The 22,207-nt window shown below is 44.6% G+C and overlaps 1 protein-coding gene across 7 annotated transcripts in view; it reads left to right on the forward strand.

The window, feature by feature from the left end:
• MTA1 (metastasis associated 1) overlaps positions 1–22,207 on the forward strand; it is a 156,626-nt gene that overhangs the window by 18,982 nt on the left and 115,437 nt on the right. For all 7 annotated transcript variants that reach the window (XM_056545504.1, XM_056545502.1, XM_056545497.1 and 4 more), the window contains exons 2-3: positions 2,536–2,603; positions 10,306–10,399. In XM_056545504.1, the coding sequence (XP_056401479.1) occupies positions 2,536–2,603; positions 10,306–10,399 (162 nt within the window). The remainder of the gene's footprint in view (positions 1–2,535; positions 2,604–10,305; positions 10,400–22,207) is intronic.

A 22,207-nucleotide genomic window follows, 5' to 3' on the forward strand; every position in this document is an offset into this window, starting at 1 on the left:
CTTGACTGCTCCTGCCTGGATCTCCAGGCACGGAGCAGTCATTCGTCGATCGGACACCGGGGAGGCAGGTAAGAGCCCTCCCGGTGTCCGATCAGCTGTTCGGGACGCCGCGATTTCACCGCGGCGGTCCCGAACAGCCCGACTGAGCAGCCGGGTCACTTTCACTTTCACTTTAGAAGCGGCGGTCAGCTTTGACCGCCGCTTCTAAAGGGTTAATACCGCACATCGCCGCGATCGGCGATGTGTGGTATTAGCCGCGGGTCCCGGCCGTTGATTAGCGCCGGGACCGACGCGATATGATGCTTCATATCGCGGGAGCCGGCGCAGGACGTAAATATACGTCCTGCGTCGTTAAGGGGTTAAAATAAAAAAAATTTAAAAACCTCAAAACCTGACTAAACTGTATCAAAACGTGTGTACAAAGTTTTATCTGTATACGGTTGAAGAATGATGTCCGGTTGCATCTGTTTTTTTTTTTTTTTAAGAAAATAAACGTATACGTTTTGAACTTTTCACTCCATTATGAATAAAGTTTCACTTGTTTGTTTGAAATTCCAAGAAAAAAAACTGTGCAAAGTAAAAAACGTATGGTAAAAACTGGATGGAACCGTGTGCACATACAGGTCTGTACGGTTCCCATTGACTCCAATGTGAAAAAAAATTAAAATAAAAAACGTATACGGGTCAATACGGTTTTTCACCTGGACCAAAAAACATGGTAGAAGAAACTTTAAGGCAAAGCCAGCTCACCCCTGATCCGGATATTGAGCACGGAAAAGTGCGACTTGGACTTAAGCACAATGAAAAAATAGAACGGAATCCAGCTCAGATGCAGATCAAATATGCGCAGCTTTATGTCAACATCACGCCCAAAGCAACAGGTACAAGTCGGAAATGATGCGTTTCGGCCAGGTGCTGGCCTTAGTCATAACTTAGTCATGACTAAGGCCAGCACCTGGCCGAAACACGTCATTTCCGACTTGTACCTGTTGCTTTGGGCGTGATGTTGACATAAAGCTGCGCATATTTGATCTGCATTTGAGCTGGATTCCGTTGTATTTTTTCAAAAAACATGGTAGGCCACGGTTTTCTGTCCAGAAAAAAAAAGTTAAAAACCGTGTGGTGTGAAAAACTGAGACAACCGCATACAATATGGTGCATATGGTTTTGAATGTAAAGTCTATGGCCACGGTTTGCTGCACGGTTGCATACGTTTTTTTTTTTTTTTTTTTTTTTTTTTAAGTATCCAAAAACTGTATAGAAAATCGTGGTGTGAACCCACCATAAGAAGCCGGCTTCTTACATGACAGTGGGCTCAGCCTATCACCAGCTGAGGTGGAACATCGCTGCGGCCGGTGATAGGGTGACGGCTCTCCGACGGTCACGTCCCCAGGAAGAGCGTAAGGCCGACGTAGGAACATGCGTTAAAGTTTTTACCTTTTGCAGCCCAGGTATAGGGATACAGCGTACAGTACAGAGTTCCAGTGCCGGCGGCCCACAACAAACAGGAGGATGAAGAGGGCAGCGCTTGTGGGTGACATGTGTAGTACCCCGATGGGGACAGCGCAGCGCTGAGCTAATAATTAATTTGGGGGGGAATATAGTTATATATACCGTGGAACCGCCATAAGTTACAAAAATACCACAATACACATTTGGCCATACCACCTAGCCCTACCCTCTTAAATGGGCACTGTCAGATCCAAAAACTTTTTATATGTTGTTAGTGATAAAAATTAAAAACCTTTTGTTATATGGTTGTTCAATTTTTTTTTTTTTATATTTAATAAAGAAAACTGCTCCTGAAAATCCCACCACTATTGGTCCCCATGCCTACTAGGACACTAACCAGTTCTGCAGCAGAATCAGCTTGTCCATGAGTCACGGACAAGGCTGCATAAGCATATACAGCAATCCCCTCCCACCACTTTAAGGGAGGGACACGCCCCCTTCCCCTGAGAGGATTTCTAACACTGTGAGCTAATGAAAAGAGGGATTTTTATAATAAATATAGGTGATAGAGGCATAAACATTAGATGTACATGGTCAGGATTAGGAACGTAGTAACTTTTTTTTATTTTTGTGTGGGATCTGACAGGCAAACTTTGAAGGGGTACTCCGCTGCTCAGTGTTTGGAACAAACTGTTCCGAACGCTAAAGCCGGCGCCGGGAGCTTGTGATGTCACGCCCCACCCCCTCATGACGTCACGCCCCGCCCCCTCAATGCAAGTCTCTGGGAGGGGGCATGACACCCGTTTGCTGTGGATGTTGCTGCGGCTCCATAGGTTATCCACAACCATACAGTACGTTAGTTACGATTTTATTTTTTTATTTTTTCATAGCGTGTCACAGAAGTGACATGAGCCGCACACACCAATTCTGTGCTGGAACGTTTCGGCAGGTTGTGGGTTTTACCTGTGCAAATCTACGGTATTTTTTTTTTTTTTTACCATGTATGACTTCACCCTTACTGTATAGTAATGCCTATAGTTTTCTTGTACAGCATTTTGATCTTTTATTGCATTTGTATTTCAGATTATGTTTACTTTGAAAATTCTTCAAGCAACCCTTACCTTATAAGAAGGATAGAAGAGCTGAACAAGGTACGTGCTTAGATTATACAGGGCCGAAGTTAGGAGGGTCTGTCGGCAGTTTTAGCTTTACTTTTTTAGGGATCACCTAGTGTAAAATGAACACTAAAAATGAGTAAAATAGGTATAAAAAGCGGCATATTTTTCATCTAATGTCCTATATTGAAGTCTATGAAAAACCGGCGGCTGGTGTAGAAAAAAAAGCACTGACCATAATTCAATCATTGGTGATCCCATATCCTATACTTTACATTGCACGGATCCCTCAACATACGATGGTCCATTTGGAACGGATTACCATCGTATGTTGAGGGACCACTGTATTAACCCCTTCCTGCAAATGGATGTGTATATATACACACATCCATTTTCCCATGACTTAACGCAAATGGAGATATAAAGTCATGGGAAAATGGATGTGTGTGTATATATACATCCATTTGCAGGAAGGGGTTAATACAGTGGTCCCTCAACATACGATGGTAATCCGTTCCAAATGGACCATCGTATGTTGAGGGATCCATGCAATGTAAAGTATAGGACAGTGGTCTTCATCCTGCGGACCTCCAGATGTTGCAGAACTACAACACCCAGCATGCCCGAACAGCCAACGGCTGTCCGGGCATGCTGAGAGTTGTAGTTTTGCAACATCTGGAGGTCCCCAGGCTGAAGACCACTGGTAAAGGAAGTTGTACTCGCCTGTCCCCGCCGCACCGGACAATCACCGCTGCCCTGGATGTCGCCTTCCATCGCTGTTGCCGTGTCCCCGACGCTCCGGCAAGGCCTCTGCTTCCCCGGCATCCTCGCTCTCCGTCGCCGCCATCCCGTTGTTACGCACGCCGCTCCTATTGGATGACTGGACGGCGTGCGCAGCGACGTGATGACGACGATGGAGAGCGCCGACCATGCAGGGGATCCTGAAGAGGACGCGCCGGAGCGCCGAGGACAGGTAAGTGATCGTCAGCGGACCACACGGGGCACTGTAAACGGCTATCCGGTGGCAGCTGAAGCAGTCTGCGCTGCAGGATAGCCGTTTATGCGAAGGCCCCGACATACAAAAGCATCGTATGTTGATGCTGCCTCTTGAGAGGCCATCGTATGTTGAAATGATCGCATGTCGGGGCCATCTTAGGTCGGGGGGGGGGGGGGGGGGGGGGTCACTGTAGTTTGTCAAATCACAGCTTCCCTCTGTATGGAACTGATAGTTCTCACTACCGCTTTCCATCCCGAGACCCTCATAACTACTTCTTCCTACCCAGATGCTGGCAGCAGCCAAGGTTCTCGTACCTATTCATTGGCTCCAACTCGCACCTCCCAAAGAATCCCAATTTTAAGAAAAACTCAATAATATAAGTAGAGTAGAAGAGCTGACTCCTATATGTCTTTGAAAGAATTTGGGGCCCATGGCTCACATATAGAAATCAAGTCTTGGGTAACGAAGTCCTTCCTCTCCCCTTTGACATGAGTTCCCCTCCCCTCATAATGTCACGCCATGCCCCCTCAATGCAAGTCTATGCGAGGGGGCGTGACAACCATCACGCCCCCTCCCATAGACTTGCTTTGAGGGGGCGTGGTGTGATGTCATGAGGGGCGGGGCTATGATGTCACAAGCTCCAGACGCTGGCTCTAAGCATTCGGAACTCCAAAGTGAATTAAAGGGGTACTCCGGTGAAAACCTTTTTTCTTTTACATCAACCGGTGGCAGAAAGTTAAACATATTTGTAAATTACTTCTATTAAAAAATCTTAATCCTTCCAGTACTTATTAGCTGCTGAATGCTACAGAGGAAATACCTTTATTTTTGGAACACTGATGACATCACGAGCACAGTGCTCTCTGCTGACATCTCTGTCCATTTTAGCAACCATGCATAGCAGATGTATGCTAAGGGCACCATGGTGGCTCAGTGGTTAGCACTGCTGCCTTGCAGTGCTGGGGACTTGGGTTCAAATCCCACTAAGGACAACAATAAATAAAGCGTTATTATTAAAATAACATCAGCAGAGAGAACTGTGCTCGTGATGTCATCAGAGAGCATTCCAAAAAGAAAAGAATTTCCTCTGTAGTATTCAGCAGCTAATAACTACAGGAAGGATTAAGATTTTTTAATAGAAGTAATTTACAAATATGTTTAACTTTCTGCCACCAGTTGATTTTAAAAGAAAAAAGGTTTTCACCGGAGTACCCCTTTAAATATTTTTAAAGCTCATGCTGATTAGGAGTACCAACAAGAGCCACCTGGCTATCCCACAATTTCTTGCTTTTGTTGTCTATTGTACTTCCTGCACTTCTTGCTTTTTGTTGTTTATGGTACTTCCTGCGCTTTTTGTTGTTTATGGTACTTCATATTTACTCTGCTCTTCTTGCACTTCATAAATGAATACCTTAGTTTATACGGAGGACTGTTAGTGAATATATTCCAATAGATATTTTTCCATAGAAATATCTTTTGAGGATTTGCAGCTTGTGCCACTGAGTAGCACCATTCAGTAAGACTAACCCATGTGTGGCTTTATGTTGTCAATTCTTCTTTGGGTAGTAACATTTCTTTTAGTAATCCGCGCCATATTAGCTACAGTGAGGTTTCCCATTGTAATTAATGGCAGATTAATTTCATGTCTAATACATGACAAATATTTCTCTGCCTTGAAGACCCCCAGCGGCTTTCCCTACCACAATTCTCACTTTAATCAACTGGCTCCAGAAAGTTAAACAGATTTGTAAATTACTTCTATTAAAAAAATCTTAACTTCAGCAGCTCATAAGTACTGAAAGGATTGAGTTGTTCTTTTCTGTCTAAGTGCTCTCTGATGACACGTGTCTCGGGAACTGTCCAGAGTAGAAGCAAATCCCCATAGCAAACCTCTTCTACTGTGTGCAGTTCCCGAGACAAGCAGAGGTGTCAGCAGAGAGCACTGTTGTCAGACAGAAGAGAACAACTCAACTTCAGCAGCTGATAATTATTGGAAGGATTAAGATTTTTTTCAATTGAAGTAATTTACTAGAGATGTGCAAATTTACAGTAAATTCGATTCGTCACGAACTTCTCGGCTCGGCAGTTGATGACTTATCCTGCATAAATGAGTTCAGCTTTCAGGTGCTCCCGTGGGCTGGAAAAGGTGGATACAGTCCTAGGAAAGAGTCTCCTAGGACTGTATCCACCTTTTCCAGTCCACCGGAGCACCTGAAAGCTGAACTCATTTATGCAGGAAAAGTCATCAACTGCCGAGCCGAGAAGTTCGTAACGAATCGAATTTACTGTAAATTCGCTCATCTCTATAATTTACAAATCTGTTTAACTTTCTGGAGCCAGTTGATATAAAAATGTGTTTATTTTTTTTTTTCCTGGAATACCTATTTTTAAGAGCAGAATTTTCAATTCATAGGTTTTAAATACATATACAAACCATACGATTACCTGGAAATGTAACAGTCTATAATATAATGTATTTCTATGGGAGAGTTGCCTGGTGGTGCCCGCAGTGTAATGCACAGCAGAGGTCACTGATCAGTTCTTAAAGGGGTATTCCAGGAAAAAACTTATTTATATATCTCAACTGGCTCCAGAAAGTTAAACAGATTTGTAAATTACTTCTATTAAAAAATCTTAATCCTTTCAGTACTTATGAGCTTCTGAAGTTAAAGGGGTACTCCGGTGCTTAGACATCTTATCCCCTATACAAAGGATAGGGGATAAGATGCCTGATCGGGGGAGTCCCGCTGCTGGGGACCCCCGGGATCTCATGCACGCGGCACCCCGTTTGTAATCAGTCCCCGGAGCGTGTTCGCTCCGGGAATGATTACCGGCGACTACAGGGCGGGCGGCGTGTGACGTCATGCCTCCGCCCCCGTGTGACGTCCCCTCCGCCCCGCTGTTACGCTCCGCCTCCCTCAATGCAAGCCTACGGGAGGGGGGCGTGACAGCTATCGGGGTGCCGCGTGCAAGATCACGGGGGTCCCCAGCGGCGGGACTCCAGCGATCAGGCATCTTATCCCCTATCCATTGGATAGGGGATAAGATGTCTAAGGACCGGAGTAGCCCTTTAAGGTTGTTCTTTTCTGTCTAAGTGCTCTCTGATGACACCTGTCTCGGGAACCACCCAGTTTAGAAGAAAATCCCCATAACAAGCCTCTTCTAAACTGGGCGGTTCCCGAGACATGTGTCATCAGAGAGCACTTAGACAGAAAAGAACTCAACTTCAGAAGCTCATAAGTACTGAAAGGATTAAGATTTTTTAATAGAAGTAATTTACAAATCTGTTTAACTTTCTGGAGCCAGTTGAGATAGAGAGAGATAGAGAGATAGAGACCGAGAGAGACCGTGGCCGTGTAATGGAATCAGCTGTGCCCATGACATTATAGTGCTGGGCAGGCTTCTCTGTTGGGGTTGTTTTTCGGTAGCTGGTTTATTTCGGTGTACATATAATTGTTGCCTTCTGTGCAGTATGCAGCTGGGGAAGTATTTTGCATAGCATTTAGTTGTTTTTGGCTATGTTTCACACGCCCGGAATGTCACACGCCCGGAATCCATCTGCCGGCGCTAGGACCGCGTTGGAATGCGCCGTCTCATAGACTTGTTCATTCTTCGGGAGAACACGGGGAAAATGGAATTTCTGTTTTCTGGAAACATCTGACACTCAAATTCCACAGTTTGCACAGCGCAGCAGAATCCCATTAAATTCAACGGGACTCTGCTTCAGTGGAATCTACTCAGCAGAGCATTTCAATGCAGAATTTGGCACGGAAATTCCGACATGTGAACATGGCCTTATACTGTTTAGACTTGGGGCTGTCGGCAGTATTACTTGGCCATCAAGATCAGATCATTCCGGTTGCAATGTATGACCCCCCCCCGACCCCCCCCCCCCAAATTGAATATCTTGTAGTGTCTATGCCTTGTACTGCAGCTTACCACAGCTTGGTCACATTCAAGTGAACAGGAAAGAGCTACGTGTAATGCCGGGCATAGCTATTGAGTCTACGCCATCACTATTCAAGTCCTAGGAAATGCTTCTTAAAGGGTACCTTTCATGAAAAAAAACTTTTGATATATTATAGATTAATGTATGCAGAATAACTTTCCAATAGCATGTTATTAAAAATTTTGCATCTTTCAATCTAATTTTCCACGTTGAAAAAATGACCACTAGGGGTCTCCCTACCAGTCCTTTTTTTATAGATTTCAGACTCATGCTGGAGTCCTAAATCTCAGACTGCAGCCGGGACACAGACAAACTCAGCACTGCTCCCTGCCAGGGAGTTTGTCTGTGTCCTGGCTGCAGTCTGAGATTTAGGACTCCAGCATGAGTCTGAAATCTATAAAAAAGGACTGGTAGGGAGACCCCTAGTGGTCATTTTTTCAACGTGGAAAATTAAATAGAAAGATGCATAATTTTTAATAACATGCTATTGGAAACTTATTCTGCATACATTAATCTATCATATATCAAAAGTTTTTTTCATGAAAGGTACCCTTTAAGAAGCGGTCGTAGTTCTCTTGCACCACTCACTGCTCATCCCCACTATGTTTGGTTGCAAAATTTGATGATCCCTCTGTGCTCTTTTAGGGCAGCGTTTCCCAACCAGGGTGCCTCCAGCTGTTGCAAAACTACAACTCCCAGCATGCCCGGACAGCCAACGGCTGTCCGGGCATGCTGGGAGTTGTAGTTTTGCAACAGCTGGAGGCACCCTGGCTGGAAAACACTGTTTTAGGGGCTTGTAAGTTGAGATCAGATGCTGGAAACAGAACTGGTTTCTAGAAAAATAGGTTTATGATGCTGCTTTGGTTCTGTCCTCTAATTGGAGAACACATGGGTCATATTTGGCCTTTATTGCAGATCTATTTTAAACATCATTGCATTATTGCATTATTTTTTATATTTTTTTTCCCATCCAGAGGTCAGTGGTCCCTGGTGCTTCAATCCATAACAATAACTTGTCTCTGCGTCCTATCAGAATTGAGTTCATATAACATTGACCCACTTATTACTGGGTGATAAAGGGGTACTCCGGTGAAAACCTTTTTTCTTTTAAATCAACTGGTGGCAGAAAGTTAAACATATTTTGTAAATTACTTCTATTAAAAAATCTTAATCCTTCCAGTACTTATTAGCTGCTGAATGCTACAGAGGAAATTCCTTTCTTTTTGGAACACTGATGACATCACGAGCACAGTGCTCTCTGCTGACATTTCTGTCCATTTTAGCAACCGTGCATAGCAGATGTATGAGAAGGGCAGCATGGTGGCTCAGTGGTTAGCACTGCTGCCTTGCAGTGCTGGGGACTTGGGTTCAAATCCCACTAAGGACAACAATTAAATAAAGAGTTATTATTATTATTATAATAACGTCAGCAGAGAGAACTGTGCTCGTGATGTTGTTAGAGAGCATTCCGAAAAGAATTTCCTCTGTAGTATTCAGCAGCTAAGTACAGGAAGGATTAAGATTTTCTAATAGAAGTACCGTATTTATCGGGGTATACCACGCACCGGCCTATAACACGCACCCTCATTTTACCAAGGATATTTGGGTAAAAAAAGTTTTTTACCCTAATATCCATGGTAAAATGAGGGTGCGTGTATACTCCGATACAGCCCCAGGAAAGGCAGGGGGAGAGAGGCCGTCGCTGCCCGCTTCTCTCCCCCTGCCTTTCCTGGGGTCTAGAGCCCTGCTGCCGGCCATTCTCACCCCCTGGCTATCGGCGCCGCTGCCCATTCTGTCCCCCTGACTATCGGTGCCGGCGCCGATAGCCAGGGGGAGAGAAGCGGCGCCGACAGCCAGGGGGAGAGAAGGGGCAGCGGCACCCATTGCCCGCGCCGCTGCCCCGTTGCCTCCCCCCATCCCCGGTGGCATAATTACCTGAGTCGGGTCCGCGCTGCTGCAGGCCTCCGCCGTGCGTCCCCGGCGTTGCGCCGTTCAGCGCATAGCAACGACGCCGGGGACGCACGCCGGAGGCCTGCAGCAGCGCGGACCCGACTCAGGTAATTATGCCACCGGGGATGGGGGGAGGCAACGGGGCAGCGGCGCCGGCAATGGGTGCCGCTGCCCCTTCTCTCCCCCTGGCTATCGGCGCCGTCACCGATAGTCAGGGGGACAGAACGGGCAGCGGCGCCGATAGCCAGGGGGTGAGAAGGGCCGACAGCAGCGCTCTAGACCCCAGGAAAGGCAGGGGGAGAGAAGCGGGCAGCGACGGCCTCTCTCCCCCTGCCTTTCCTGGGGGTGTATCGGCGTATAACACGCACACAGACTTTAGGCTAAAAATTTTAGCCTAAAAAGTGCGTGTTATACGCCGATAAATACGGTAATTTACAAATATGTTTAACTTTCTGCCACCAGTTGATTTAGAAGAAAAAAGGTTTTCACCGGAGTACCCCTTTAAGCTTTATAGTTGCTTATATGAGATAACTTGTAGCGTTTGTTTGCAGTAATGCCGTGTAGTTCATATAGAAAAATGTTTCCCAAGCGCCATCCTCAAGTCCTCCCAACAGGTCATGTTTTCAGGATTTGTTTAGTTTTTCACAGACTAAGGAAGTCCTGAAAAACATGTGTTGGGAGGACTTGAGGACTGCGCTTGGGAAACACTGGCGTATCTGCCATAAAACACTGCATTAGAAGAAGCCAAAGATGTCACCAGGCACAGAGAAGGGGGCCTTCTTGTATTTGTATTGTTGTTTTTGCCATTTGTACCTTTTTCTGATTTATCCTTTCCTCTACAGACTGCCAATGGAAACGTGGAAGCAAAGGTCGTCTGTTTCTATAGAAGGAGAGATATATCCAGCACCCTTATTTCTTTAGCTGACAAACATGCAAGTAAGTACATTATATTTATACAGCATAATTTGTTACCGTTGTAAAAAATTTTGGGGCAAAAAAACACAAGTGCAAATGTTAGAGAATTCTGGTGCAATTTGTGCAAAAACCTGCCTTGTATGGCTTGCACCATATTTTTTTTTTTTTAAATACGTTTTATTGAAGATTAAACAAACATCAGACAACTCGCCTCACAGAGCAAAATGGTATAAAGCGGAGTACACAATTAAAAAAAGGCACTGAGAACATGTACAAGTAAGCAGGATGTAAACGACATAATATCATATAAAGATCCGGCAGTAATCAGTGCATTGAGGACACAGTCTGAGGAAAACCAAGAACAACCAGTTGAGAAACCTTAACACAAAAAGAGGGTGAACAAGGTGAACGAAAAAAAAGGAAAAGAAAAGAAAAGGGGGATGGTATGTAATATAAAATCGGCAAAATAATATTGAATAGAGGCCGTAGTGTAGAATTCAGCAGATATCGCCACATCTAGTCACGAGTACCAAGCATAATGTTTCTAATGTTAAAGCAGACCCATGCGTCCACAGAGGGGAGGGAGTACGCACATCCAGCACAACATCTTAACACACATAAATCAAAGGGGTATATACAACCACATCTAGAAAGGGAAGGGCAGTCATGACCCTAAGTCCCCTCAGGGGATGCAGAGTATGAACATTGGGTCAATGGTGAGGAGCACCAGGGACCCCACACAGAAAGAAATTTACCAGGGCATTTTCTATTCTTATAAACAAGATGGGAGAAGGGTATCATAGCATTAACCAAAGCTTTCCACTGAGACAGGGAAGGCGGGCCGGGGTCCATCCATTTGAGGGCAATCGCCTTCCTAGCAAAAAATAAGGATTCTCGCAGTAAAGTGCGCACGTAATGTGGCCACACTTCCTCATCCAGAACTCCAAATAAACAAATCAGAGGATCACACCCCGGGGAAGGTTGGATAAATGTGGCAAGAAGACCAAGGACATCCTGCCAGAAGGATCTTATATCAGGGCAAGCCCAGATAAGATGCCAGAAATCCGCTTTAGCCGCACCACATCGATGGCAGGCGTCCGAGTCAGAACGACCCATTCTATGCAAACGAATGGGGGTGATGTAACTATAATGTATAATATTTAGTTGAATCAGTTTATTATTAGCAGAAGGAGACACCATCATATGTGAGGAAAGCATCTCCTCCCAATCATCTTTAGTCAAATTGGGAATATGAGATTCCCAGTGTCGGACAGCTGGCAACCGGTAACGGGAGTTCTTGGCCTGAATGAGGTGCGCATATAGGATGGACACCAGTCCCCTAGGACCCTGCGATTTTAAAACACCAATAAGAGGGAATGCCGATATGGGTGCACGTCCAGCAGGGAACTGTGTTGACAATGCATGACGGAGCTGTAGGTATTTAAAGAAGCAGTGTCGGGGTAAATCATATTCTGATTGCAATTGCTCGAAGGAACACAAAACATTATCCCTATACACATCGCCCAGAGTGAGCACACCAGCATTCATCCAAAAAACAGAGTCTAGAGTCTCACCCACATGGATGAGAAAGGGGTTGTGCCATAGAGGGGTATCAGACGGGATATCAGCATATCCATATACTGACTTAGCGGCCCGCCACACTTTTACAGCCAGCTTATGTAAAGGTAGATAAGCACGACCCCCTAGAGTAGGGCTTTCTAAGAGCATCCGGGGAGACACTGAGGGGACGAACCTATCCAGGCATTGTTCAGAGTCGGGCATGGAGTCTCCCAGAACCCAATGTCTAATATATCTCAACTGCCCCGCCAGGTAATACAAATAAAAATCAGGAAGGGACATACCCGCCTCCAGCTTGGGACGCTGGAGAATTGTGAGACTAATCTTAGGTCTGCTAGGTCCCCAAATAAACGGAGACAGAAGGGAATGTACAGAATCAAAAAAGGATTTAGGGACAGGAACCGAAGCATGTTCTAGGGTATACAAGCATTTGGGGAGAATAATAAGTTTGATAAGATTAATACGTCCAGAGACGGACAGTGGCAGCTGGGCCCATATCCTAAACTTAGATTTAATGTAGGGCAGGAGGGAGAGAACATTGACCTCAAGATCTAGCACGGGATCCCTATTGATATATACCCCCAAATATTTAAATGTAGTGACAACCGGGAGACCACCCAACGTCGGGGGCCACGCTCTAGGCAGTAGAGGCATGACCGCCGATTTGGACCAATTAATGAACAGTCCCGAAAAAAATCCGAAACGATCCATCAGGTCGATCGCATAGGGGATCATTGTAGTGGGGTCAGATACAAAGAGAACCATATCATCGGCATAAAGGCCTATGCGGTCCTCCCTACCTCCCACAGACATGCCCCGGAAACCAGGATCCTGACGTATACGCAAAGCAAGGGGCTCCACCGCCACCGCAAACAGAAGCGGGGACAGGGGGCACCCCTGACGCGTACCCCGACCTAGGTGAAATAGGGGAGAACACACACCATTCACCAGGACCTGGGCCCGCGGACACCTGTAGAGGAGGGAGACCCAGGACCTAAAATTGTGACCAAAGCCAAACCTACAAAGCACTTCTAAGAGGTATCCCCACTCAATCGAGTCAAAGGCCTTAGCTGCATCGAGTGACGCCACGGCCCAGTCCCCTCCCATAACACCACCCACCTGGACGGCAGTTTGGACACGACGGATATTATCCGAAGTGGATTTGCCCGGCATAAAACCGGATTGATCATGATGCACAAGCGACAATACAACCCGATTCAGTCTATTGGCCAGGGCTTTAGTTAGTAGTTTATAATCAAGGTTCAATAAGGAGATAGGCCTGTAGGAACCGCACTCCATAGGATCTTTATCAGGTTTTAGGAGGACAACAATCGTCGCCTCATATAAGGAATCAGGCAGGACCCCATCAGTAAAGGCTCTTTCATACATAGCTAGCAGAGGAGGCAGGAGTACGTCACTGTACTTCAAGTAAACCTCCAAAGGGAGGCCGTCAGGGCCCGGAGACTTACCCCTGGCCATGTCTGCCAAAGCTTCTTGCAACTCCAATAAAGTGAGAGGAGCATCTAAAAAGTCCCTATCTTCAGCCGATAATTTAGGAAAATCAATGCCGTCCAGGTAGGCAGCCAACTCAGCAACATCATACTGCACCTGCGAAGTATATAAAGTAGAATAAAACGTAGAGAAACATTGTAATAGCTCATCATTACCCAACATGACGGACCCATCCGAGGCCCGGAGTTTAAGAATAGGAGCAACAGAGGAGTTTTGTCTGACTATATGAGCCAGTAACTTACTAGATTGGTTCCCGTGCTCAAAATAAAACTGTTTGGTGAAGAATAATTTCCTTTTGGCCTTTTCGTGGAGGTGCAACATATATTGTCGCCCCTCCCGTAGCCACAAGATCTCATTAGCCTCCGACGGGTCCGCCACATAACGAGCTTCCAATTGTGCACAACTCTGAGCCAATTCCTCCTCCCTCCTAACTGTAGATCTCTTGATGAATGAAATAGTAGAGCGTAAGCACCCCCTCAGATAGGCTTTCAACGTTTCCCACACCAGTGCCGGGGACCCCTCGGGGGTATTAGCCTCAAGAAATACCTGAAGTTGATCAGGGATTCTATCATTAGGGCCAATCTGATCCAACCAAAAGGGGTGGATCTTCCATCTACGCGATGTGCCAGAACCGACCATGGAGACATCAAGCAATAGGGGAGAATGGTCAGATATAGCACGCGGCTCGTAGGAGATCGCGGTGACCTGAGACATAAGTAGCGAGTTACCACACGCCAGGTCGATTCTGGACAGCGCATGATGTCCCAATGTGTGACATGAGTACTGTCTAGTATGTGGAAACCTTTCACGGTATATGTCCACCCACCCCACCTCCCCGGCTTGCACCATATTTACTATGAGTTTTGGAAAAAGGGCATGGCCGTGGTTGAAATGGGCCTGGATTCAGTAAAATGGGCCCGACTTAAGACTGTGTGCCAAAATTCTTGCACAAATTCCTTTAAAGGGGTTGTGCGCTGCCCTGCAGTTCGGAGCTCCACTCACAGCGTCCGGAAGTTCATTACTCCGAACGCTGTGTGCGGGCTCCTGTGTTCGCGGCCGCCACGCGTGACGCCACGCCCGGCCCCTTCTTGACGTCTCGCCCGCCCCCTCGTGACGTCGCGCCCCCTTCCCATAGACTTTCGTTGAGGGGGCGGGCGAGACGTCACGAGGGGGCGGGCGAGACGTCACGAGGGGGCGGGCGAGACGTCACGAGGGGGCGGGCGAGACGTCACGAGGGGGCGGGCGAGACGTCACGAGGGGGCGGGCGAGACGTCGTGCCCGGCAGCCGCGAACACGGAAGCCCACACACAGCGTTCGGAGTAATGAACTTCCGGACGCTGTGAGCGGAGCTCCGAACTGCAGGGCAGCGCACAACCCCTTTTAAATCCTTAAAACTTATTTTAAGCCCACCAATAGTTGGCTCACCTTGACTGGGCAGTCTAAGAAAGCCTGAGCTACAGTTATAAATATGGCATTTGTAGAGTGTCCAGTGTCCGTTTACACTACAATTGGAAGGGTTATTTGTTTTTGTAAATGTAGGTAGGTATGGAATGTGACAAGGGGGAGAGGTGAAATAGGCGGTGGGCATAAAATAGGTAGGTAGATGTGAAATGGAGGTGATTGGACATGAAATGGGGGGGGATTTCACCATGTTTTTATTATATCGCATCGCATATCGAAATCGCAATATTTAGGCCCAAAATCGCAATCGCACATTTTCCCCATATCGTGCAGCCCTAATAAATATCTATCTGCATTTAAAAATAAAAAAAACTGTCCAATTGTAGTGTAAACTGACACTAACTATAAAAAAATATATATTACTATTACACACACGTACATACACATACATACGTATGTACACACACACACACACACACACACATACATACACATACATATACACACACACATACAGTGGGGATCAAAAGTTTGGGCACCCCAGGTAAAAAAATTATATTAATGTGCATAATGTGCCAAGGAAAGATGGAAAAATCTTCAAAAGGCATCAAATTACAGATTAGACATTCTTATAATATGTCAACTAAAGTTAGATTTTATTTCCATCATTTACACTTTCAAAATAACAGAAAACAAAAAAAATGGCATCTGCAAAAGTTTGGGCGCCCTGCAGAATTTATAGCATGCACTGCCTCTTTGCAAAGCTGAGACGTGCTAGTGTCATGGATTGTTCTCAATCATCTGGGAAGACCAGGTGAAGTCAATCTCAAAGGTTTTAAATGCCCCGACTCATCTGACCTTGCCCCAACAATCAGCACCATGGGTTCTTCTAAGCAGTGGTCTAGAAATCTGAAACTGAAAATAGTTGACGCTCACAAAGCTGAAGGGTATAAGAAGATAGCAAAACGTTTTCAGATGTCAATATCCTCTGTTCAGAATGTAATTAAGAAATGGCAGTCATCAGGAACAGTGGAAGTTAAAGCAAGGTCTGGAAGACCAAGAAAAATATCAGACAGATCAGCTCGCAGGATTGTGAGAGAAACTATTCAAAACCCACGTTTGACTGCACAATCCCTCCAGAAAGATCTGGCAGACACTGGGGTTGTGGTACACTATTCCACTATAAAGAGATACTTGTACAAATATGGTCTTCATGGAAGAGTCATCAGAAGAAAACCTCTTCTACGTCCTCACCACAAAAATCAGCGTTTGAACTTTGCAAATGAACATATAGACAAGCCTGATGCATTTTGGAAACAAGTTCTGTGGACCGATGAGGTTAAAATATATCTTTTTGCCGGCATGAGCAAAGGTACGTTTGGAGTAGAATTTAATGAAAATAACCTCTGTCCAACTGTTAAGCATGGGGGTGGATCAATCATGCTTTGGGGTTGTCTTTCAGCCAGTGGAACAGGGAACATCTCACGAGTAGAAGGAAAAATGGATTCCATAAGATCTCAGCAAATTTTGGATGCTAACTTGATGCCATCTGTGAAAAAGCTGAAGTTAAAGAGAGGATGGCTTCTACAAATGGATAATGATCCTAAACACACCTCGAAATCCTGGGGGGGGGGATTACATCAATAGGCGTAAACTGAAGGTTTTGCCATGGCCTTCACAATCTCCTGACCTCAACATAATTGAAAATCTATGGATAGACCTTAAAAGAGCAGTGCGTGACAGACAGCCCAGAAATCTCAAAGAACTGGAAGACTTTTGTAAGGAAGAATGGGCAAAGATACCTCAAACAAGAATTGGAAGACTCTTGGCTGGCTACAAAAAGCGTTTACAAGCTGTGATACTTGCCAAAGGGGGCAGTACAAGATATTAACCCAAACTTTTGCAGACACCATTTTTTTTGTCTTCTGTTATTTTGAAAGTGTAAATGATGGAAATAAAATATAACTTTTGTTGACATATTATAAGAATGTCTAATCTGTAATCTGATGCCTTTTGGAGATTTTTCCATCTTTCCTTGGCTTCTTTATGCACATTAATACAAATTTTTACCTGGGGTGTCCAAACTTTTGATCCCCACTGTATATATTTATATAATCTCTGCTGCCACCATTCTAAACAAATTTTGAAAAAACTTTCAATGGGTAATAAGGGGTGTGGAAATTTTATAAACAACTACTTGTCGACAGGACTAAAATGGAGCAAAATCTACTTGTCCCTCATGACGATCCACTTGTCTGGGCCAATTTTCGCTTTTACGCTCGAATTTTTTCCTCCTCGCCCTATAATAGCCATAAATACCTACTATAATTATACCTTTTTTTTTTTTTTTTTTTCAATAACCTATTCTCCGAACCAAAATATATGTATAAGGTGAAGTGAAATTGAAATAGTAAAAAATAATTTTGCAGATTTGGTGGTTTTCTTTTCTACGCCATTTACCTTGTGGTCAGATAACATGTTAGTTTCACACTTTAGGCTGCCTGATTACAGTAATACCAGATTTTTATAGTTTACGTCATGTTTTACAAATGTAAAAAAAATTCTGAACTTGTAGTTTTTTTTTTTTTTTTTCCAGCATACCAGGCTGTATGAGGGCAAATTTTTGCGCCATAATCAGTTCTTTGTATCAGTACCATTTTGGTATTGATCTGACTTTTTAATCACTTTTTTAATTTTTTTTTTTCTAGGATATAATAAAAATTGCAATTCTGTGGTTTGGTATTTTTTTTTTTCTTTACATTTACCGAATGGAATACATAATGTTATATTTTAATAGACCGTACAATTACGCACGCAGCGATACTAAATGTTTATTTTTATTATGTTTGCATGGTTTTATATAGGAAAAGGGGGGTAATTTTAACTTTTAACTTGGAAGGGGTTAAGGTGTGTGTTTTTTTTTATTTTTTTTTATTTTACTTTTATTAAAACTTAAATTTTTTTTATTTAACACACTTTATTAGACTTTTAGGAGGAATCATTATATTCCTCATACAGATTAATAGAGTTCTATTGAACTCAATTGATCTTTGTGCTCTGCGATCCATTGATAGATCCTGGCTGGACTAGGCTCTATCGATGACAGAGCGGGACAGCAGGAAGCAGAGGTAAGCCCTCTGGCTACCTGCACTGTGGACCGCCCGCCCGCGATCGCACTGCGGGGGGGGGGGGGGGGATCCACCCCACTAGCCCACCAGGGAGCATTCACAGGCCCCTTTAGACGCCACTGTCAGCTTTTGACAGCGGCCATCTAAAGGGTTAATAGCCAGCCGCGGCGATCGCCGCATGCTGGCTATTAGCGGCGGCCCCCGGCTACTGAGAACAGCCGGGGGCTGCAGAGTATGGTCCAAATGGTCAGTATTAGAGATGAGCGAACTTACAGTAAATTCGATTCGTCACAAACTTCTCGGCTCGGCAGTTGATGACTTATCCTGCGTAAATTAGTTCAGCCTTCAAGTGCTCCGGTGGGCTGGAAAAAGTGGATACAGTCCTAGGAAAGAGTCTCCTAGGACTGTATCCACCTTTTCCAGCCCACCGGAGCACCTGAAAGCTGAACTAACTTATGCAGGAAAAGTCATCAACTGCCGAGCCGAGAAGTTTGTGACGAATCGAATTTACTGTAAGTTCGCTCATCTCTAGTCAGGATGCTGTCACATGTAACATTATGTAGGGCGACAAACGTGCAACTAAATCCATCCAGTTTTTGACTGCAGGAGGTCCAACCTTTTAGACCCAACCATTATCTCCAGAACAAGACTCTCTAAATCAGTGTTTCCCAAGCAGGGTGCCTCCAGCTGTTGCAAAACTACAACTCCCAGCATGCCCAGACAGCCAGCGGCTGTCTGGGCATGCTGGGAGTTGTAGTTTTGCAACAGCTGGAGGCACCCTGCTTGGGAAACACAGCTCTAAATCTTAGAATTTGTACATGCTCCATCAAATCTCTGTACAAGCCCAGGAGATACCAGAGTACAGCGCTTGTTTATCTTCGGCACTCCTATAGAGCGTGCCTGGAGCATGTGCTATGTGAGGCCCTATTCTGGAGATCGTGGGGGTCTGACCCTGTGAATAGAGGATGTTTTTAAATGCTGGAGTACCCCTTTATTGGTGTAAGGCTGTAATCCAGGATCTGTCAGGCCTTATTCACATGGCAGTATTTTGGCCAGAATTTGAGGTCATTGTAAATTGAATAAAGAGTGGGAATAAAAACTAATGACAATGCAAAGATTTGCGCCTTTACTGTGTTTTGGACCAACTTCTAGTTTTAGCTGAGTAAAATACAGACAAAAAACTTTGCATGTATACTTAAAGTTGCTCAGTCCTTAAATAGAAACATGGTTTGCTGCGGAGCCACACAAATCTGCATGTGTTTTGTCATTTTTATTGGGGTCATGATCACCCCTATGCTCATGTCTTGTACTGTACTTGCTTTGGATTTTCTGTGCACAATCTGTACAGAAATTCTGTGGCAATCCTTCAAAGGGGAACATTGGTACCAAGACTGTTTTTTTTATTTTAAAGGGCTGCGTCGGAAGTTAAGAAAACAAAAATAAAAATGCCCCAAAGCCGCCAGCAATACCTGTCGCCCTGTGATATTGTCAGCTCCTGTGGCCCCTGTTGTCTCCTGAATATTCTTTTTCTTTGCTTGCAGCCCAGGCTACAACTTCTAGCAGTCAATGTGACTCTGTGTAATGGCTGCCAGCCAATTGCTTTTACTATCTGTGTGCATGCTGTGTTGTCAGCAGCAGCACACACTGTACAAGTCTCTTTCTTTCAAACTATCTTCCCCCCCCCATGCAATAAAGCAATAAATCATGCTGTACTCTGAATGGCAGCAGTCAGTGATTAAATCTACAGCATGCCAAGAGCAGCGTTGTGTGCTGAGGAGACACTGGGCTGTTTTTCTCCTGACAAGATCCTCACACAGGGAGGGAAGGGGTGTGGCTGTGAAGCCAGACAAGACAGATATCACATGGTATTTGTCTTCCAGGGGGGTGGGGGTTAGTCTCGGTGAGGGCTTTACACAAAGACGAGGTGGATCTGATAATGACGTCTTTCTCTTACTCCCTGCATGTAAGTGACAGCTGAAAGAGGGAAACGACTCTATATAGATAATGAATGATATTTAGACTAATACATAGGTTGGTGAGAGGGAAAGAATGGGCTATGGTTTTAGTTCCCCGGAGTACCCCTTTAAAGAACTTTAAAAGATATAAAAATTGTTTCTTGGTTGGTCCAAACTTATGGTTTAAAGGGGTACTCCGATGGAAAACTTTTTATTTTAAATTTTTTATTTATTTTTTAAGTCAACTGATGCCAGAAAGTTAAACAGATTTGTAAATTACTTCTATTAAAAAAATCTTAATCCTTCCAGTACTTATTAGCGGCTGTATACTACAGAATAAATTCTTTTTCTTTTTGGATTTCTTTTCTGTTTGACCACAGTGCTCTCTGCTGACACCTGTGTCCTTTTTAGGAACTATCCAGAGCAACATATGTCTATCGGGATTTTCTCCTGCTTTGGACAGTTCCTGACATGGACAGAGGGGTCAGCAGAGAGCACTGTGGTCCTGACAGAAAAGAAATCCAAAAAGAAAATAATTTCCTCTGAAGTATACAGCCGCTAATAAGTACTGGAAGGATGAAGATTTTTTTTTTTTTTTGGAATAGAAGTAATTTACAGATCTACGATAATGAATAAAGAAATACGTAGGTGCACTCACTGCTCGTCGGAGACAGCTGCTGCGTGGCGGGGTACGCTTCACGGGGAGCTGGATCTCAGCATCGGCGTAGGAAGTCTTCCGCTCGGAGCCTCCGAGCGACACACTTCCTGCGCTGATGCTGAGATCCAGCTCCCCGTGAAGCGGACCCCACCACGCAGCAGCTGTCTCCGACGAGCGGTGAGTGCACCTACGTATTTCTTTATTCATTATCGTTGATACTTCATGCTTGTGTGTGTGTGTGTGTGCGCACCCCGCAGGAGTCGCAGTTAGGTACCGGGACCAAGCCGCATTCCAGTCCAGGTGAAGTTTGCCTTTAGTGTGCTCTCACTTTTCTTGCCTCATTTTTACTTTAATTTACAGATCTGTTATAACTTTATGGCATCAGTTCATTTAAAAAAAAAAAAATATATATATATTCCATTGGATATACCCCTTTTAATGTTTTTTTATATATTTTTTTTATATAGAGTAGTATTTCTTCTGTAATGATTGGATGCTTCATGCGCTGCACATCACACAGGATAGATTAAAGCACCAGCATATCTGTGTTTTATGTGTGTTGCCGTCTTTTGGGTTGTAGGGTCACACATCTGACAGTTTCTGCTTTCTAGAAGATAACTCCTTCTTCCGGGCTGTACAAAGACTAAGGCAGTATATACGCCAGATATCTTCTAACTGTATATCTATATGATCAGTAAAAGAGAAAAATGTATTTATGCTGCATTATCTGTCCTGTTCATCAGAGCCACACGTAAACTTTACTTTTCCTGCCATTTCATGTAAATTCTTTCCCGAATTGTATAAAGCAGGAACCATTCACTTCACTTTCATTGCAGCATGGTTAAATGTAAAACAAAGCTGTATTAGTAACAGATATGTATGATGTCCAAATAGACAGCTTAATGCCATACTCTACTTAATCTGTACATGTACTAAGTTCCCAGTATTTTATTTACACTTGCCATCCTACAGCCCTTGACCCCCCCCCCCCCAGTTAAATGGTTAAAAACGTAATCAACCTATTGCAAGTTCACTGTGGATTTTCTGCAAATCCGAATAAGAGTACATGAGATTTGACAATGTAGCAGGCGTGAAGTCCATAATGAATTCACTGCAGTTTTGTGAGTAGTTTCTGCTCTGTGTGGACTGGGTTTAAAGGGGTACTCCGCTGCCAGACATCTTATCCCCTATCCAAAGGATGGGGGATAAGATGTCTGATTGCGGGGGTCCCACTGCTAGGGCCCCCGCAATCTCCCACATCACCCGGTATTCTAAACAAACGGCAGGTTCCTGTGGCAGTGGTTGTGACATCACGGCCACACCCCCTTCATTCATGTCTATGTGAGGGGGACTTGTCAGTCGAAACGCCCCCTCCCATAGACATGAATGGAGGGGGCGCTGAAAAAAATAAAAAATAAAACAGTGCAGCACCGAGTAGTGTAAGCTGTAAATCGAACACTGTGGTGAGATGACAGTCACCTCAAGTTGATGTAGTCTCTCCGCAGTATCTCTGTCTGCCTCTAGTATTCTGCTATTCGCTACCATTCTTCCCCATTTCTTGTCCATTGACTTGTTTTGGGCAGCATGTAACTGATCC

The sequence above is a fragment of the Hyla sarda genome, chromosome 11 (assembly GCF_029499605.1).
Source record: "Hyla sarda isolate aHylSar1 chromosome 11, aHylSar1.hap1, whole genome shotgun sequence".
In the NCBI taxonomy this organism is placed as follows: domain Eukaryota; kingdom Metazoa; phylum Chordata; class Amphibia; order Anura; family Hylidae; genus Hyla; species Hyla sarda.